Raw genomic sequence first — 14612 nt, forward strand, 5'->3', positions numbered from 1 at the left:
TATTTCCAATTACAATATCCCTAGATGGCTAGATAACTTTCTGAATACCGTGTATCATATCATTATCAGATCGAGTTACTACTTCTTATCCCCTTGGATCCCACTAGTGCTGTCGGGACCCAATGTCGTTTTTTTTTTGGGGGGGTGGGGGTGGGGTGGGCTACGGCTCCCGGCCCAATCACCCTGGTACGCCCGATAAAAAAATATATATATATATAAATAAATAAAAATGACATTGATAACACTAAAACCAGAGAGAGAGAGAGAGAGAGTCTAGCGTTGGATCTTTTACATCGCAAAATGGTTCCAAAATGTTTTCCAAATTAATCTGACTTGTGCACTGCAAGTTGAAATTTCTAACATTAAATCATTTTCACCAAGTTCGTATGTTGGATACTTGCGGACATATTCTCACCTCTTCATAACTTTGAAGACTGTTTAAACATGTTAAGTTGGCGGAATTAATGTCGACATAATTACCAAGGCAACTGTCTATGGCTGACTGCAAATAAAATTGTTACATACGGGGCTTGGTAATCTAAATTTAGCCTTTTTATATAACTGAAATGTTGAGGTCACCTTGTAAATATTGTCTGACACGAGTGCCATACGATGAGCATATTCAAGTCTTGAATTAAAATCCATGAACTTATTGGTAAGAGGACTTATAAGAATGTAGCCCTACATTCAGGTTTACGACAAAAACTAACGATTATATTTTCTTGTTTTCTGAAATAAATGTTGTATGTTGTAAATAACTAAGGATTCTGATTAATAAATATTAAGTTATCCAAATATGTGTAAGTTCTGTATAAAGCAGTTACAAAACATTATTTATGGTTTAGAGGGGTTAATAATTTACTTGGATGTTGACTGTTGCATGATCCCTACGCTCATAACCTGCAAACTAATGTAAAATGTTCAGAGCATCACAATTCATCCGCCATCAAATGAATTAAAAAGTGGGGAAAATGTCAATTACCTTCATATAATTCTAGAGCAACTACGGGAACGATAATACCAGTGTAAGAAATTCCTGATATATATAATGGATTCCTTAAAAGCTTGGGATGGTCCTTCAGAAACTGTTCATTACATAATTATTTAAATGTTATGTATGTATATACATGTTGGTCTCATTCTAACAAGATACAAAGTTTGTGTTTTGAGATAAGCAGGCCTGGTTCGATAGCCGCTTTAGTATATACAAGCCAGTTTCGGGTCGAACCAGTGAGCACATTAGCTAACTAGGTCATATTAATTTTATTATTTCATATTAGGTATATTTATCCCAAAATCCAATATATAATAGATGTTAGAATCGGTTTTACAGTTTTGATAAAAGGTAGCTAATTTACAAATTCGTATTTTTTAAAGGTGTACTTGTGGGATAGTTAGTTATATGCAAAACAAAAAAAAATCCTAGTAAAGCGAGTCATGTTGGTTTCAGATTTTCAATTCTGTATCATATTGCACCCGCCAACCCACAAACACGATCCGTTTAGCAACCTCGCAATGTGAAATGCTAGTTAAGATTTGAATTCAACCTTTGTAATAAAGTCAACAGCTTGGTTGGCAAGATGGCTGTCGCTGCTTATCCACCCTTCCTGGGTTTCTGAATATGAAAAGCCGGCACCAGCAGGGATATCCACAAATATTATATTAGCCATCTACAAAATTACAAAAAAAGCATAGTTTGCCTAGACTGACAGATATGAAAGCAAACATATAATGCAAAATCAGTTTACGCGAACCTGTGTCCATGACTTTGGATTTAATGTTAATTGGAAATCATCTAGGCCATCATCCAAATTGAAGTCAAGTGGACCTAAATATATGAAAGCATGCAATGTATATATCATATGTTCAATCTTTAAACTTAGGGTCATGCTATGCATACACCAGCCCCCTGGTGTGGGAATAAGGCTATACGGCTCGTATAGGGCCTATGCGAGTCGTATAGCCCTAAGTTATTGACCTGCGTACGAACGTGTCAGTGTGTCAGCTTTTTGCAGTCTATACGAGCCATATATACCCTATACGAGCCGTATAGATTATCCAGCTCGTATAGCCTACGTAACTCGTCTGACCTATACGACCCGTATAGGGTCTATACGACTCGTATAGACAGCATGTACTTTGACCAGAGATTTTTAATTACTTTTCTGGTCTATACGACTCATATAGGTGGTATACGACCCGTATAGACCAGGTATCAGATTTTCTTTCTCAAACCATGTAAGATTTGTGTGTTGCTTTGTAAGATAATACCAAAAGTTGTATGTCTTATTGTAGCATTTGGGTATAAGCCTAAAATATGATAGATTTGTCTGATGATTTTTTATTTTCTATAGAAAGTTGTTTGACTAATTGTAATATTGAGATTTAATAATCTAGTGAATATAATATAAAGAGGTGTTTTAAGTTTTTCAATTTTTATCATTCTTGTTCTTTCTTAGTCTCTTTTCTCATATTATCTATATCATGTTTTAGTTTTTGTAAGTTTTAAACGAATGGAGTTTTTCACATCGATGTTTGACAATAATTATGAAGAAAGTAATTTTAGTGGAAATTATGGAGTTGCCGGTGATGAAAATTGTGAAGCTACCGGTGGTGGAAATTATGGAGTTGCCGGTGATGAAAATTGTGAAGCTACCGATGGTGAAAATTATGAAGTTACCGCTGGTGAAAATTCGAGCAACATGTCCATTTTTTCAACCGATAAGGTAAAATCATAAAGTGATATGTTTCACTTTAATTATTAATTGCATTATATGCCTAAAATTATAATGTTTCGTTTATTTGCAGATTATGTCACCCCGAAGAGAGCGTTCACCCACTCCAGACCCGGAGGATCAACCTGAGTTTCTGGATAGTCATGTATTTCTCCAGTTTCCCCGTGACACCAAAGAACGTGATAAACTTTTTAGGTTTCTTCGTATGTCTTTTGTTGATCCCCGCTGTCACACCCGGCCCTGAACGGCGGAAACAGCCGGGCGCGCGCGAGTGGGGATTGATAATTAAGCACGGGCCATTGCAAACATTCAAAGATTTTCATTGCGCATGAAATGTTTAATACAAATACATTACATTGTTTAAAAATTTCATAAAAACATCCAAGTATAAAAACTGTTGAAGATTTCCACGCCATATCCCCTTGCGCGGCGGGTACAACCACGCGCATCGAAGGGATAGAACTAAAATCTTCCAAAAAGCTAGTTTTAGATGTTCAGCGTGAGGTGCTCTAAGTGTGACTCCATGCGCTACCTAGTTATCTCCTGAAAGACACGTAAAAACATTTGAATCAGTATAAACTGAGTGAGTTCACAAGTTTTAGTAACTTGATAAATCGTATTGCATCAAAATCTTGATACAAATCATTCTGAAACATAATTCTGATAGCATTATTAAAACACATGCTTGGTAAAACATAGTTCTATCAACATATTCTGATAAAATCGTTCCACGGGTTACGCGTGAACATTTCTGGGAACTGTACTCGTCTATGCAAAGTGGCGCTGCCACTACGAGCTAAAATAAGTAATACCGTCCCGCCGGTTACGCGCGAACGTTTCAGGAAAATGTGCTCGTCCATGCAAAGTGGCGCTGCCACTACGAGCTAATCAATAATTCCGTCCCGCGGGTTACGCGCGGACGTTTCAGGAAAATGTGCTCGTCCATGCAAAGTGGCGCTGCCACTACGAGCTAATCAATAATTCCATCCCGCGGGTTACGCGCGGACGTTGTGCCGGAAAACAAGGCGCTCGTCCATGCAAAGAGGTGCGACCCCTACGAGCGGGCTCAAACCCATAGTACTGCCCCATGATCATACTAGGCACTCGTCCATGCAAAGAGGTGCGACCCCTACGAGTGGGTGGATCAAACCAGCAGTCCCTACCCTTAGAGTTCCAATGGTAAAGTGATCACTTACTCGAGTTCTAGCGCACATACATCGAAAACCTTAGATAACCGTTTGCATTGCTCATCATGAAACATAACTTAAACACATAATCGCTTGCATAGCTTGTAAGCATACCATGATAAAACATTATTTAAGTACGTGTCCCTTGCCCCGAAAATAGTTTAAAAATAGTGAAAACAGTAAAAATAGGGGCTGTGAGACTCACCTGTGGTTCTTTAAGGGATTAATCGAGATTCGGGTTTTCTTGGTGTTGACCCCGGATTTGAAGGTCTATAATACGATTAAATAACAAGTATATATATATCAAGATCGAGAGATAAAAGAATATAAGGGTTGGAAAGTAGGTCTTAGGGTTATAATCTCGGCTTACCTAGTAACAGGAACGGAATTGGAAATCAAACGGATGCTTGGGCGATGTTTTGTGCAGTTTGCAACTTTAAGAGAGGAGTTTGAAGTGTGTTTGGGTGATAATTTTGGTCACATATTTATAGGCAAACTCAAGGGAACACAATCCCTTGCTTTAGGGGATTGAAATCTTTTCATATCTAAATGTAATGATGATAAAGTATGGAAGTTATTATTATTTACTTAAGAGTGGAGTGGTGGATAAAAGATTTTGATTTGATTTGGACAGAACATGCAGGTCTGTGGTTGGTGAGAGTAGGGTGGCTAACAGTATGCTTTTGTCAGTTGTACAGTAAAAAGTAGAAATCTCTGAAACACGCTACTGTTTCCTTTTGGGCGGGAGTAATCTCCTTATAACTGGAGAATAGACTAAGTGTTCTGCGCGTATAACTTTGTGCGCATAGCTTTCTGCGTATAGGACATGTCTTTGCTGCGGGTAGGTACGTAACCTTCTCGCAGTTAGGGACATTTGAGTTTCATTTGTAGATTCTCCAGGGGGTCTTGGTATTTCAACATAGTGATCAGTCATGTTGAAGTCAATTCCATCTTGGAGCTTCAGACAAACTAGCTCTCAACGTTCCCGCCATGCGGGTAGGTTAGTTCCCCTCCCGCACGCGCATAATTGGTTTGGGATGCACCCGCCTTAGCCTCATGCGTGACGGTCAACCCATTTAGACAACATAGTTAAGTTTCATGAAAAACATAAGGCCAAAACGTTCGCGCATGGCGCATATAACATATGCTCACGCTAGTTCTTAACATGGTGCGCTTCGCGCAGGGCGCACATAATAAATGCACGCGCTGACTAACATGGCGCGCTCGCGCAGGGCAAACATAACAAATGCCCGCGCTGATTCTAACATAGCGCGCATAATATTTACAATCACCTAATTATTAGGTGATTACTTAGTTTAAGGGTTTGGGAATTTACCGGTTGTCACATTCTCCCCTCGTTAAACGAATTTCGTCCCGAAATTTAGGAGGCGTTGCTGGCAGAAGCCATGCTCTGAAAGAGGTGTGGGTATTTCATGCGCATCTGGTCTTCTCTTTCCCAAGTGAATTCAGGCCCACGCCTCGAGTTCCATTGAACCTTTACCAACTTGATTTTGCTTCTGCGTAACTTTTGTTCTTTCCAATCGGTTACTGCTATAGGTTCTTCTACGAAGTGCAGCTGTTTGTCGATGTGAATCTCTTCCAACGGCAAAATCAACGTTTCGTCAGATAAGCACTTTTTGAGGTTGGACACATGGAACGTATTATGAACTCCACTGAGTTCAGCGGGTAAACGGAGCTTATAAGCAACCGGACCGATCCTTTCCAGGATCTCAAATGGTCCAATGTAGCGTGGATTCAACTTTCCTCGCTTGCCGAAACGGGGGACTCCTTTCCATGGAGAGACTTTCAAAAGTACTTTATCCCCTACTTGAAATTCCAAAGGTTTCCTTCGCACATCTGCGTAGCTCTTCTGTCTGTCGCGCGCTGTCTTAAGGCGATCCCTTATCTGAAAAATCTTGTCTGTTGTTTCCTGGATCATTTCTGGACCAGTCATTTGCTTGTCACCTACTTCAGCCCAGCACAGTGGGGATCTACACTTGCGCCCATACAAAGCTTCGAACGGCGCAGCCTTAATGCTTGTGTGATAGCTATTGTTGTAAGAAAATTCAACCAATGGGAGATGAGTATCCCAGCTACCTTCGAAATCGATTGCGCACAGCGCGTAGCATATCTTCCAATGTCTGGATCGTTCGCTCGCTTTGTCCATCCGTTTGAGGATGATAAGCCGTACTCATGTCCAGACGGGTACCTAAAGCCCCTTGTAACGATTTCCAAAACCTTGATGTGAACCGACTATCTCTATCAGAAATGATGGACACTGGGAATCCATGTTTTGAAACTACTTCTCGAATATACAATCGAGCTAACTTTTCCATCTTATCGGTTTCCTTGATCGGCAGGAAGTGCGCTGACTTAGTTAGCCGATCCACAATAACCCATATTGTGTCATAACCCCCAGGTGTCCTTGGCAGTTTGGTGATGAAGTCCATAGAGATTCGTTCCCACTTCCACATGGGAATTTCTGGCTGCTGAAGCAACCCTGATGGTTTCTGGTATTCAGCCTTCACCTTCGAACACGTCAGGCACTTACTGACATACGCCGTGATGGCGCCTTTAAGATTGGGCCACCAATACAGCGTTTTAACATCTTGGTACATCTTGTCTGCGCCAGGATGTATGGAATACCGCGTCTTGTGAGCTTCGTTTAATATTTGCTCGCGCAATCCTCCCTTGAGAGGGACCCATATGCGGTTAGCGAAATATAGATTGCCGTTCTCTTTAAGTTCCAAACTCTTAACCATACCCCCAAGGCATTCGTTTTTAACAAACTCTGGTTTCAAGGCTTCTTGCTGAGCGTCTCGGATGCGGGTAGAGAGATCTGCGTGAATGGTCAACCTTAGAGCCTTGACTCGTAGCGTTTTTATTCGCTCCTTCCTACTTAACGCGTCAGCTACCACATTCGCCTTTCCAGGGTGGTACTTGATTTCACAATCATAGTCATTCAACAACTCCACCCATCTTCGTTGCCTCATGTTTAAATCCTTTTGATCAAATATATGTTGAAGGCTCTTGTGATCCGTAAAAATTATACACTTTGTACCATAGAGGTAATGGCGCCAAATCTTTAGCGCGAAGACAACCGCTCCAAGTTCTAAATCATGCGTTGTGTAGTTCTTCTCATTGGTCTTGAGTTGGCGTGAGGCATACACTATGACTTTGTCTCGCTGCATAAGGACACATCCAAGTCCCTGATGTGAAGCGTCGCAGTAAACAACAATGTCATCCATCCCCTCGGGCAAAGACAAAATTGGCGCACTACATAACTTCTGTTTCAACACTTGAAATGCTGTTTCCTGATTTTCGCCCCAAACAAACTTCTTGTCTTTCTGAGTTAGCGCGGTCAGAGGTAGAGCTATCTTGGAGAAGTTCTCAATGAAGCGTCGATAGTAGCCAGCTAGTCCTAGGAATTGCCTCACCTCAGTTGGGGTTTTTGGCGCTTCCCAGTTTTCGATGGCCTTGACTTTGGAAGGATCAACGTGTATTCCTTTCTCGTTTACAACGTGACCGAGAAAGTGAACTTCTCTAAGCCAAAACTCGCACTTGGAAAACTTCGCATACAACTTTTCTTTCCTTAACAATTCCAAAATCAATCTCAGGTGTTGCTCATGCTCGGCCTTGGTCCGAGAGTAAATTAGAATATCATCTATAAACACAATCACAAACTTGTCCAAGAATGGTTTGCATACGCGGTTCATCAGATCCATGAATACAGCCGGCGCATTAGTTAGCCCGAAAGGCATCACTAAGAACTCATAATGGCCGTATCTAGTTCGGAAGGCTGTTTTCGGCACATCTTCCTCATGGACCCTAAGTTGGTGGTATCCTGACCGTAGATCTATCTTCGAATAATAACTGGATCCCTGCAACTGGTCAAATAAGTCGTCAATCCTCGGTAAGGGGTACCGATTCTTGACTGTCAGCTTGTTCAGCTCCCTGTAGTCAATACACATTCTGAATGAACCATCCTTCTTTTTAACAAACAGTACTGGAGCTCCCCAAGGTGAAAAGCTTGGGCGTATGAAACCCTTATCCAATAGTTCCTGTAACTGATTGGATAGTTCTTGCATCTCAGATGGAGCCAATCGATAAGGCGCTCGAGCTACTGGCGCAGCTCCTGGGACTAAATCAATACGAAACTCGACTTGTCGCGGCGGCGGTAATCCGGGCAAATCTTCAGGAAAAACTTCTGGAAATTCGCGCACTACTGGTAAGTCTTCAATTCTTCGCTCATCTCCTTTCTTCTCTACGACATGCGCCAAGAAGGCGTAGCACCCTTTCCTTAGGTACTTTCGCGCCTTTAGGCACGAAATCAATTTCGTCGCAACTCCCCTTCCTTCCCCTTGAATCACTAAGGTTTCTCCGTTCAACAGTGGGACCCGAACCTGTTTTTCGTGGCAAATAACTTCCGCGTGGTTCTCGACCAACCAATCCATACCTACCACAATGTCAAAACTTCCCAAGTCTATTGGTAACAAATTAATATTGAACCCGTGACCTCCCATGATTAATACACATTGTTCAGTTCTTTCGTTCGCGCATAACTGCCTACCATTGGCTAGTTCTATAGTATAAGGTGTGTCTAGCTTACTGGTTGCTAGACCTAGGGAGTCTTTAAACTCGGCGGATACAAAACTAAGGTCAGCGCCAGTATCAAATAAGACAGATGCAAAATGGCCGTTAAGCAAAAACGTACCGGTTACCACATTCGGCTCTTCTTTAGCTTCGCCTGCGCCGATCACAAAAGCTCTCCCGCGAGCTTGGTTCCCCTTTTGCGGGCAATCCCGACTAAAATGCCCTGGCTTCCCGCAAGCGTAGCAGTTGTCGCTTGCCCCAGCTTCTCTGACACGGCAATTCATCGTCTTGTGCCCTGGTCTGCCACATTTGGCACATTCGATTCTCGCGCATTCACCCTCGTGGTGATACTTGCATTTGCTGCACCATGGGCGAGGCCCGCTGTATCCTTTTCGTGGTGGCTCCGCGGACTGAATCGCGTAAACCCTTGCGCTTTCCTGCTTCTTGAACGGTGGCTGCTTGGAGTCGGACCCTCGGTGGTGAGAGTTCCATTTCCTCTTGAGATCAGAGGTTCGCTGCTCGATTCCGCGCGTAGTCAACATACCCGCACGGACCGTATCCCTTGTAAGGGTGATGGCCCGCGCTACCGCCTCATCAAAGGTTGGAGGCGCTGCGGCGTTGAGCGGAACTCTAACAACAGGAGGTAACCCAAAAATGTACCTCTCGATCTTCTTTTCCTCCGTGTTTGCCATGTCTGGCACCAACTGGCAAAGTTCGTTGAACCGGTTGTTGTAGGCGTCGATATCCGTTCCTACCATGGTGTGGTTCCAGAATTCCTGTTGTAGACTCTGGATTTCTGCGCGAGAGCAGAACTTTCTCATCATCATCTCCTTCAGTTCCTCCCAGGTCTTGTGGAGAGCAACTTCTCGCCCCAAAGTTTTCGTTTGAAGCTTCCACCAAGACGAAGCTGCCTCTTGGAACATGCAGGTCGCGTAAAGGACCTTCTGGTTCTCACTACATCCGCTAATGGAGAGAACTGTCTCCATCTTGTCAATCCAGTTGTAGAGCCCAATGGCCCCTTCGGTTCCCTTGAATGGCCAAGGCTTACAGGCCACGAATGTCTTATAGGAGCATCCTTTGTCCAAGGCTCCTGATTCGGGTTCTGGGGTCTCATTCTGACGACCCTGACTTGATTCGGCCTTGCTGGCCTCATGTGTTGCGATTGCTTGCGCGATTATTTCCGCGAGTTCCTCGGGTGTCATGGTAATTCCTTTGGCTTTAGTTGGAGGCATTCTCGCTTTAAAAGAATGAAAATATATGACTTAGCGCATGTACTCTGAGCACATAATGTTATCATTATTTACTAGACACTGTGTGACCCGGGTTCCTAAGTGTGTATAGTTTCTTTTGAAAATATTCTTTGAAAAAATATTTCATGCGATTCCCCAACGGTTATAGTCTAGGTTAAAACTTTTCCTAGTTCGCTATAACCAGTGCTCTGATACCAATCTGTCACACCCGGCCCTGAACGGCGGAAACAGCCGGGCGCGCGCGAGTGGGGATTGATAATTAAGCACGGGCCATTGCAAACATTCAAAGATTTTCATTGCGCATGAAATGTTTAATACAAATACATTACATTGTTTAAAAATTTCATAAAAACATCCAAGTATAAAAACTGTTGAAGATTTCCACGCCATATCCCCTTGCGCGGCGGGTACAACCACGCGCATCGAAGGGATAGAACTAAAATCTTCCAAAAAGCTAGTTTTAGATGTTCAGCGTGAGGTGCTCTAAGTGTGACTCCATGCGCTACCTAGTTATCTCCTGAAAGACACGTAAAAACATTTGAATCAGTATAAACTGAGTGAGTTCACAAGTTTTAGTAACTTGATAAATCGTATTGCATCAAAATCTTGATACAAATCATTCTGAAACATAATTCTGATAGCATTATTAAAACACATGCTTGGTAAAACATAGTTCTATCAACATATTCTGATAAAATCGTTCCACGGGTTACGCGTGAACATTTCTGGGAACTGTACTCGTCTATGCAAAGTGGCGCTGCCACTACGAGCTAAAATAAGTAATACCGTCCCGCGGGTTACGCGCGAACGTTTCAGGAAAATGTGCTCGTCCATGCAAAGTGGCGCTGCCACTACGAGCTAATCAATAATTCCGTCCCGCGGGTTACGCGCGGACGTTTCAGGAAAATGTGCTCGTCCATGCAAAGTGGCGCTGCCACTACGAGCTAATCAATAATTCCGTCCCGCGGGTTACGAGCGGACGTTGTGCCGGAAAACAAGGCGCTCGTCCATGCAAAGAGGTGCGACCCCTACGAGCGGGCTCAAACCCATAGTACTGCCCCATGATCATACTAGGCACTCGTCCATGCAAAGAGGTGCGACCCCTACGAGTGGGTGGATCAAACCAGCAGTCCCTACCCTTAGAGTTCCAATGGTAAAGTGATCACTTACTCGAGTTCTAGCGCACATACATCGAAAACCTTAGATAACCGTTTGCATTGCTCATCATGAAACATAACTTAAACACATAATCGCTTGCATAGCTTGTAAGCATACCATGATAAAACATTATTTAAGTACGTGTCCCTTGCCCCGAAAATAGTTTAAAAATAGTGAAAACAGTAAAAATAGGGGCTGTGAGACTCACATGTGGTTCTTTAAGGGATTAATCGAGATTCGGGTTTTCTTGGTGTTGACCCCGGATTTGAAGGTCTATAATACGATTAAATAACAAGTATATATATATCAAGATCGAGAGATAAAAGAATATAAGGGTTGGAAAGTAGGTCTTAGGGTTATAATCTCGGCTTACCTAGTAACAGGAACGGAATTGGAAATCAAACGGATGCTTGGGCGATGTTTTGTGCAGTTTGCAACTTTAAGAGAGGAGTTTGAAGTGTGTTTGGGTGATAATTTTGGTCACATATTTATAGGCAAACTCAAGGGAACACAATCCCTTGCTTTAGGGGATTGAAATCTTTTCATATCTAAATGTAATGATGATAAAGTATGGAAGTTATTATTATTTACTTAAGAGTGGAGTGGTGGATAAAAGATTTTGATTTGATTTGGACAGAACATGCAGGTCTGTGGTTGGTGAGAGTAGGGTGGCTAACAGTATGCTTTTGTCAGTTGTACAGTAAAAAGTAGAAATCTCTGAAACACGCTACTGTTTCCTTTTGGGCGGGAGTAATCTCCTTATAACTGGAGAATAGACTAAGTGTTCTGCGCGTATAACTTTGTGCGCATAGCTTTCTGCGTATAGGACATGTCTTTGCTGCGGGTAGGTACGTAACCTTCTCGCAGTTAGGGACATTTGAGTTTCATTTGTAGATTCTCCAGGGGGTCTTGGTATTTCAACATAGTGATCAGTCATGTTGAAGTCAATTCCATCTTGGAGCTTCAGACAAACTAGCTCTCAACGTTCCCGCCATGCGGGTAGGTTAGTTCCCCTCCCGCACGCGCATAATTGGTTTGGGATGCACCCGCCTTAGCCTCATGCGTGACGGTCAACCCATTTAGACAACATAGTTAAGTTTCATGAAAAACATAAGGCCAAAACGTTCGCGCATGGCGCATATAACATATGCTCACGCTAGTTCTTAACATGGTGCGCTTCGCGCAGGGCGCACATAATAAATGCACGCGCTGACTAACATGGCGCGCTCGCGCAGGGCAAACATAACAAATGCCCGCGCTGATTCTAACATAGCGCGCATAATATTTACAATCACCTAATTATTAGGTGATTACTTAGTTTAAGGGTTTGGGAATTTACCGGTTGTCACACCCGCACTATTGAGTGGCCTTTCTTGGAGGAACTGGCTCAAAAAAGCCATGTTGAGGATATTATCGGGGTAAACACTCCTTGGAGGCGCATGTTTGATGCCGGTAACGCAATCGGGTATCGAGAAATAACACTAGAGTTCTTATCCACTTTCAATTTTAATCCAGTGCCAATCGAGTCGATTCATACCGATGTTGCTGTATCCTTTCGGTTATGCGGTAGGGTGTTTGACCTTACTCTACCGCGGTTTGCGGTTGCACTTGGGTTCTACACTGAAGAGGAGACAATGACTGATTTATTCTTGGATGCTCGTACAGAGGCTACCCTAGATGAGTTGTCTGGTTGGTGGCCTCAGATTGGCGATAGGGAATATGGTTCAAAGGCTAGGGCTAGTGCTTTGAGAGACCCGGTGCACCGATATCTCCATAAGGTTATTGTGTATACGATTGCCGGGCGGGGGGGGGGGGGGTTGGCCAAGAGTGGTCACGCAGACTTATCTGTTCTTCTTGCATTATCTTTTTGCACCTGCTAGGTGCAACCTAGCGCATTGCATTGCCTCATACTTTGCTACCAGATACCAGTTTAGGGAGGAGTCCTCGATTGCGTGCAGCGCCTATGTCACGACCCTTGCTATGGGGCTCAATTGTTTTCAGAATCGAATCAAGCGTTCTATGACAGAAAAATACGAGCAGAATCCAATCGGTAAGCAGACATGTGGGCTGATGAGGATCACTAAAAAGGTTGGGAGGCAGACTCGTTTCATTGCGGTGCGAGAGCCACAGCCAGAGCCAGAGCCAGATGCAGAGCCAGAGCCAGAGCTAGAGCCAGAGCTCGAGCACCCGGCGCCACGCCATCATGTGATTAGACCAGTGCCGCCGATCCCAGTACATGTGGATGATACGTTACGTGAGCTTGTTGCTACCACTCTCCGTATAGACGCTAGGGTCGCATGGATGATGGATTGGATGATTATGCAGGCGACGGAGGAGAGTCGTACGGTTCCAGCACAGTCGGGCATACTTGGTTCACCGCCGCCAGAAGCACATGAGGCCCCACCATATTAGTCGTTATTTTATCATCAGGTGTTTAGATGTTGATGTATTTTGAACTTGTAGTCGTTATTTTATCATCGGGTGTTTAGATGTTGATGTATTTTGAACTTTATGTTTTGGACCTTATGTTTGGGACCTTTTGTTTTGGATATTATGTTTCGGTCCTTATGATTACATGTTTGTTTGGTTGCTTAGTTAATTATCGCGTATGGATTATTATAGTTTTGCTTATTTATGTTTTAAAAGTTTTTCTTTTACAAGCGCAATCAATTAGAGTAAAAAAATGATGATAAAGTATTTAAATACGTTAAATAATGCGTCACCCGACAACTTCTATTTCATTTGTCATGTGTCTATAAGGCATTAAAGTATAATATTATAAATTATAAAGACTACATTTCAAAGCTGAGTTAACACGAGCCAAAACATCTACACTAACAAATAAAACTAAAAAGTAGTTACCCTGAAACGCTCATGTTGTACGTAGGTTGTTATATATATTTTTATTTTATAACCAACTCGGGTGTATTGTTAATATTTTGTAATTTTAAAATTGAATAAAAAAAAGCTATACGAGTCAAATAGACCCTATACGAATCATATAGCCCTGTACGAGCCGTATAGGGCCTATACGATACAAAAGAATAAAACCTGACACTTCTGCTTGAAAATGACTTAACTATGCACCTATACGAGCCGTATAGAGCCTATACGACTCGTATAGGCCACCCTGGTGTATAAATAACCAACATGGTGTATGAATAACCCAAGAAACTTATCTATCTATATATTACAAAACAGAACTGAAAAGAAAAAAACTTACCCATTTTATAAAAGAAACTGGATAACACGGAAGCCCCGGGACCACCAGCCATATGAAATATAAGAGGGTCTTGGGTTGGACTTCTCGTTGATTCAACAAAATAGTAAAACAATTGTACGTCTTCCTTCTACCCTACTCCTACATAACTTCCATACAAAATATTTCAACATTCAATACGTTTTCTTTATTTATAAAGGTAAGTAACGTTTTTTTTTCTTTTTTTATTAATATCAAACGGTGCAGTTAAAAGCCATATACATATATCATATATATGTAATATGTGCATATGTGTATCCATAGACCCAAGCCTACATGTACTTGTACGTATCACTTCAGCTCAATTTTACATATTTTTAGCACATGTCCACTTACATCATCTTCAGTGGTGTTCAGTTCTGATGTGACATTGTTTAAAATTATGAACTAGATAAATGTATATCGGAGGTGATGTTCATTTTAAAGCATA

General features: G+C 42.3%; 1 protein-coding gene across 1 annotated transcript; it reads right to left on the bottom strand.

Annotated features, from left to right (window-relative positions):
• Positions 1 to 244: 244 nt before the first annotated feature.
• On the bottom strand, positions 245 to 14309 carry LOC143598453 (serine carboxypeptidase-like 18). Its single transcript, XM_077076661.1, has 8 exons — positions 14147 to 14309; positions 1755 to 1828; positions 1548 to 1670; positions 983 to 1085; positions 863 to 900; positions 580 to 681; positions 416 to 502; positions 245 to 340 (listed from the first exon to the last, which is right to left on the bottom strand). The coding sequence occupies exons 1-8, from the start codon at positions 14196 to 14198 to the stop codon at positions 245 to 247; spliced, it is 675 nt and encodes a 224-aa protein (XP_076932776.1). The 5' UTR covers positions 14199 to 14309.
• Positions 14310 to 14612: the final 303 nt, after the last annotated feature.

This window comes from Bidens hawaiensis, unplaced genomic scaffold (assembly GCF_021521415.1).
Source record: "Bidens hawaiensis isolate Kalapana, Puna unplaced genomic scaffold, B.hawaiensis_p1.1 tig00050328_1, whole genome shotgun sequence".
In the NCBI taxonomy this organism is placed as follows: Eukaryota; Viridiplantae; Streptophyta; class Magnoliopsida; order Asterales; family Asteraceae; genus Bidens; species Bidens hawaiensis.

What these genes read in the sequence shown, in the direction of transcription:
- LOC143598453 (XM_077076661.1), bottom strand. Translation starts at nt 14,198, where the DNA reads ATGGCTGGTGGTCCCGGGGCTTCCGTGTTATCCAGTTTCTTTTATAAA. An exon ending in CTGTTGACTTTATTACAAAG is followed by an intron (nt 1,086 to 1,547) that starts GTTGAATTCAAA and finishes TGTAATGAACAG; the next exon opens with TTTCTGAAGGACCATCCCAA. An exon ending in GTCTTCAAAGTTATGAAGAG is followed by an intron (nt 341 to 415) that starts GTGAGAATATGT and finishes TTCAACTTGCAG; the next exon opens with TGCACAAGTCAGATTAATTT.